The 6,000-nt window shown below is 47.6% G+C and overlaps 1 protein-coding gene across 1 annotated transcript; it reads right to left on the bottom strand.

The window, feature by feature from the left end:
- Positions 1 to 3,594: 3,594 nt before the first annotated feature.
- LOC147861279 (endochitinase A-like) lies at positions 3,595 to 5,522 on the bottom strand. Its single transcript, XM_087324037.1, has 2 exons — positions 4,818 to 5,522; positions 3,595 to 4,174 (listed from the first exon to the last, which is right to left on the bottom strand). Exons 1-2 carry the CDS (start codon positions 5,401 to 5,403, stop codon positions 3,759 to 3,761), a joined length of 1,002 nt encoding a protein of 333 aa, XP_087180163.1. The 5' UTR covers positions 5,404 to 5,522; the 3' UTR covers positions 3,595 to 3,758.
- Between the last annotated feature and the right edge of the window lie 478 nt (positions 5,523 to 6,000).

The raw sequence follows: 6,000 nt of genomic DNA, 5'->3' as shown, positions 1-6,000 counted from the left end.
AACTCGACGGCTTCACCGATTCGGATATGTCGGCTGATGCAGATACCAGCCGGTCCACATCAGGGTATGTGATGACCTATGCAGGGGGAGCCGTTTCGTGGCAGTCGAGGCTGCAGAAGACGGTTGCGTTGTCAACCACGGAGGCGGAGTACATGGCAGCTGTTGAAGCCGGCAAGGAAATAATATGGATGAAGGACTTCATTAGAGAGCTCGGTATCCAACAGGAGGAGTACCGACTCTACTGCGACAGTCAGAGTGCCATCCACCTTGCGAAGAACGCGGCCTACCATTCCCGGACGAAACACATCCAGCGGAGATACCACTGGATCCGGGAGAGGATAGAAGACGAGGAGTTCGTGCTGACGAAGATCCACACTGACGAGAACGGGTCGGATATGCTGACCAAGGTGCTCACACCCGACAAGCTGGAAGCATGCCGGAAGAGGATCGGATTGGAGAGACATCCCATGCCGAAGTGAAGGGGGAGTTTGTTGGGATTACGGTCCCTCCGGATGGGATGTCCGGAGATGAATGACGGCAAGCCCGGTTGCGGTTACGGAGCCGGATGAAGAGTACCCGGCATGAAGCCGGATGAAGAGTACCCGGCATGAAGCCGGATGAAGAGTACCCGGATACGGATCCGGATGATGAAGACCCCGGCTACGGAGCCGGATGACGAATGTACCCGGAGAGAGATCCGGATGCAGGGCTATATTTGTAAATATCCCGAAAGTCATATATGTATAAATATGACTTAGGGCAAACAGTTTTATGTGGTTGTTGCTTAATTTTCATGCGAAGTGAGAGCAGCCGAGAGAGAGAGAGAGAGAGAGAGACGAAGAGGTCGTTGCCTCTGTGTATTGCCGCCGCCTGTGGCGAAGACAGTGAGCTCAAGGTTGTTGCCTTGTAGCTTCACCAGTGTACATCCCTGTTCATAGTGATAGTTGGAGTTTGAGGACTCCCGTGGTTTTTCCCATTTAGGGTTTTCCACGTAAAACATCCAGTGTACCTTTCTCTCTATTGTTTTTCGTGCATTGTTGTATTTCCCGTTTTCTGTGAATCGATCCTGTTCCTCGGTTGTGGCCGAGCACGGAATTTCAATACGGAGGGGGAAGATATGAAGTCGGTACCGTATGCACCGGCAATCGGCTCCCTTATGTACCTGATGGTCGCGACACGGCCTGATATTTCTCACGCCGTAGGAGTCGTTAGCAGATTTATGCACAATCCTGGCCGATCGCATTGGAACGCAGTCAAGCATGTGTTCAAATATCTGGCTGGCACAAAAGACCACGGCATTCTTTTCGGTCCGAACCGAACCTCAGGCGTAGTCGGTTACACCGACTCGGACTTCGCCGGCTGTATAGACAGTCGGAAATCAACAACCGGATACTGCTTCAAATTCGGCAATGGAGCAATCTCGTGGAAGTCGAAACTTCAGGAGTGCACAGCGACCTCAACGACCGAAGCAGAATATGTAGCTGCGTCCGACGCAGCAAAAGAAGCTTTGTGGCTCGGTCGGCTGGTGCACACGTTTCGACAAGTCGACCATGACTCGGCTCCAGTTGTCTACAGCGACAGTCAAGGTGCTGTTGCCTTGTCGAAAAATCCGGTTCACCACAACGCCTCCAAACATATCGACGTTCGATATCACTTCGTTCGGGACTGCGTCATTTCAGGGAAAATCGGTCTAGAGAAAATATCCACAACCGACAATGTCGCAGATGGAATGACCAAGTGTCTTTTGGCAGACCGTTTTCGGTCTCTTCGGCATCAGATGGGCGTAACGACAAACCAGTCCGGTTAGAGCCGGACACAGAGCAGGATGGTTCCCGACAACCGACATCAGTTCCTTAATGATCGGCTTCAACTGTTCCGACCCGACCAGTTCGGTCTTCTGCCTTCGGACCCTGCCGACTCGAACAAAGTTGATATGTCCGAGAACCTAAGTCTATACCTGTAATCTTAGATAACCCATGTATACGCCCATTACGGGGGAGTGTCGAATACATGTGTATAATGGACGTATTCACACTATCCCGTTTTGGCCATTTATGTAATTAGCATAAAGGGTAGTTGCCCTAAGTCGGTCCCTATATATAGTGACCTTGTAACCTTTTTGTAAAGGTTTTTTTTTCTGGATGTTGTATTATTGCTTTGTGGAATAAAGAAAGTCTTTTGTGCCTCTCTGTCTCTCTCTCTCTCTCTTTGTGCAACGACCTACAAACTGTCATACGCAGGTATTCAACAGCAATCGAATGCTTCTCGATCTTCCGCATAGACGACTTTGTCTCCAACACAAAGCCGACTGGTCTTCCTAAATATCACCTAGCCGGATTAAGCACAATTTGCTACCAGTTCTATTCCGATTGCTTATTTCAAGGGACCAATCATAGATTATGTGGCATTTTTCCAAGCCAATCTTGCTTCAAGCGACTATGACGATTAGAGAGACAAATTTGACTAGTCTTCCTGAATTTCGTCTAGCCGAGTGAAGTGCAGATGGAGTTGCTCCTAAGGTCAGATCTACTTTGAGTGGTTACGACAAACGAGTAGGCTGCGTCAAAGGAACTGTGGGATTGTTGTCTAACTTGATAAAGCACAATTGAGGCCAATTTGATGGGGATTCCACTCCAAGCGGCTACAATTACAGAAACAAAGTACAACCGGTTGACTTACTCTAAGAGTGATTTAGCCTAGTAGAGTGTGAATCTTCATATGTCTTTCTCTTCTCAAAATGAGATCTTGGACTCAGGATCTTCAAGAAGGAAGGGCAAGAATGTTGTTGGAAAACTGATGACAACCAACAACGAGTTGAAGAACCTTCGCTCTGATACCAAATGTTGGATTCTGAGACCGTCAATGCAGAAACATAAATAACACCTTGAGTTGAAGATCACCGAGTGTACGAATGAACGCAGGATCAAAGAACAGAGAGAGAGAGAGAGAGAGAGAGAGAGAATGTAACAACTTTATTTAATGGTTACAATACAATGGAGGCAACAACTCTCTAACAATAGCAACAACCTTATGAGCTAGGTTACAAAGCCCATTATATACTAAATGGGCTAGGGCAACTGCCCTTTGACATATTTACATAAATGTCCTAAACCTAGATTGTACAAGGGACAATGTGAATACATCCATTAGACACCCGTATTCAACAGTAATTACATAAGCACTCTTATTTATGCCTTGTAAACAAGAGACGTCAAATGATGAGAACAACTCACTAGGTCATGGCACACCATTCGTGCATTACACATGTAAAATGTTGATCTCAACAACTAATCTACTTGAGGTAAACTCTTCTCCATACAATTCTCTTCTGACCTTCACCATCTAAACTTTTGAATATCTCATAGTGTCCACCACACACCTGACAACCTTACAATCGTCGAGTGCTTGGTTGTCATAATAGTTGCACACGCTTATGAACTACGATTTCTAGCACTAACAACCATCTTAAGTAAACCCACATACAAAATTTTAACAAATTGCAATTTCTCGCACCCATCGGATGTAATATCAATACATCTTCTTTCCACTTGTAGTGCAGACATGTAGTTAGGATGGTCGTCAGTGATTTGGAAAGATTTGGAAATTTGGTAGATCTATTATTCATCAAAGTTATACATATGAGCATATATTTGAGAACACCCCATGTAGGCAATCCTAGGATAACCAAAGTAGGCCCAAGTTATTCATGCCAATATCTATTATCAACTAAGATCTCTTAGCATCCTAACATAAATAATTTAGCAAGAGAGGTTTGGCCCTGGGTCTACACCCAAGGTGGCACAATACGACTTATAGAACGCGATACGACTTTGTCTTCCGTCGAGATTCGAGGGGTTGCTCCCGCACTCTTGGAACCCATTGATTGCCTTGATCGTGGCGCCGAACCCGTTACCATTGACCATGGCATCGTGGCACGTGGGCGACTCCCCCTCCATCCACGCCCACACGGCAGTCTTGAACGAGATGGCAGGGTCCGATGCGACAATGCCAGGGTTGTTGATCCCGTTGAACCCGAGCTCATCCCCGGCCGACTCATAGTTGTAGTTCCACGAGAGCTGGATGGGGCCACGGCCATAGTATTGTTGTCCAGGGGCACAAGGGGCAGAGGAGTCGCAATACGTATCCTTCTCGACTTGCTCGATGTATTGGCCACCTAAAGGGGAGGGGGGGGCAACAAAGAGTTATAAAACACATGAGATAGATCATATGGCAAGCGGACATTACACAAGTAGGAGTCGACAACGGCTCGGTTCAAACTTGAACTGAGCCATTAAACCGTTTTTAATTGGTTTGGTGGTTTGGTTTGGTTCATGCTTGAGCCTCCTTAATTTGTTTGAGCTCCATTTGGCAAGGCTCAAACCGAACCAAACTGTTTAGAGCCAAAACCGGTTAAGCCTTAACTGGTTCTCCGGTTCAAGCTTGAGGGACTCTCAAACCGGATAAGGCTTAATCGTTGAGCCAAACCGGTTCTCCGGTTCAAGCTTGAAAACTCTTAAAGGGGGTTCAGATTAACCGATTTTTCAGCTCAAGCTTGGAAACTCTGAAACCGGTTAAGGCTTAACCGATTCGGTTTGGACAAGGCCAAACCGGTTAGGCCGAAACCGAACCACGGCCGATTCCTAAAATTTTACAAGTACGTAATGTCCATCCCATCCGCCTCTCGTAAGTACTCACGGTCGATGACCAATGATCGTAACTAGCAGGCGGGCGGGCGGACGAGACTTGAGACTTAGACTAGACTAGACTAGACCAAACCAGACTAGAAGAGACTAGAGTAGACACAGAGAGAGACTTACTTCCGGTCTCGTGGGCTATGTTGGCAAAGAAAGCGGCGAGCTCCCGCTTTCTCACGTCGGAGCCGCCTGTGGTTCCGAAGCCGCTATAGGCTCGGGCCGCCGCCAGGAAGTAGGCGTAGGTGTAGAAGCCGCTAGCTGGGGCGGAGTTCCGGCGTGGTAGGAACCGATTGAAGATGCCGCTCGTGATGATGGAAGAGACGTCCGAGGAGCTGCAGGGCCCTCCCTGGCAGCCGGCTCCACAGTAGGCGCTGCTGGAGCCGCAGTAGCCGTACTGGCTGCAGCAGAGGTTCGCCTCGCAGGGCGGATCGCAGCCGCCTGCGGAGGTGGAGGAAGAAGAAGAGGAGGAGGAGGGGGTGCAGGGCCCGCTCTGGCAGCCGGTTCCGCAGTAGGCGCTCGTGGAGCCGCAGTAGCCGTATTGGCTGCAGCAGAGATTATCGGCGCAAATGGCTCCTCCGGCTTGGCTGCCGCAGCGCGCGGCGGCGGCGGCGCGCATGGAACCGCTGAGATGGAGCAGCGCCGCCAAGAAAACGGCGGCGAAGGAGGAGGCGGCTCCGCCTCGTCTGGCCGGCTTCGACGTAGAAGCCATTCAAACCGATTGATAAATTTAATTTAATTTAATTTAATTAAGAACTCTATATGTATAAATTTAATTTAATTAATTAAGAAATTAAAGAAATCTATATGTATAAATCTCTTTGTTTATGTGCGGTGGAAAGCCTTGAGCCTCCCCTCTATGTAACTTATGCATGTATATATAGTGAAAGAAAAAAAAAGAGAGAGATGTTTTTTGGTCTTCTCTTTTTCAATGTAGTAAAAGTAGACATTGCTTGACCTGGTCGAACTATGTATGTATTTCGTAGCAAATTACCACACGCCGGCCATTTCGATCAAGTGGATCGATATTTCCTCCATTGCACGGTTATGAGCATTGAAAGGAGCATTTAAAGCTCTTGTGTTGACTTGACCCTCATGTCTTGTCATTGCACATCCTCATCTTACCCCGTCTTGTCTTGCCATGGTTTCAGTCGTATCGTTGTTTTTTACGCGAATAAAAAGGCGTAGAGATACAATGCCAAGTTTGATGTTTCTCAACAACAAACAATCTTGCTTGTAGAAAATTAAAGCTAGTGGTTAGTTTCTAGCTTGTTCACTTGGAAATGTCAAAGAAAAGATATGGGAGCCA

This window comes from Azolla caroliniana, unplaced genomic scaffold (genome assembly GCF_043228905.1).
Source record: "Azolla caroliniana isolate FFs.n. ecotype wild unplaced genomic scaffold, voAzoCaro1.0.p SCAF_8, whole genome shotgun sequence".
Taxonomy (NCBI): domain Eukaryota; kingdom Viridiplantae; phylum Streptophyta; class Polypodiopsida; order Salviniales; family Salviniaceae; genus Azolla; species Azolla caroliniana.
This window is presented reverse-complemented; position numbering and strand designations above follow the sequence as displayed.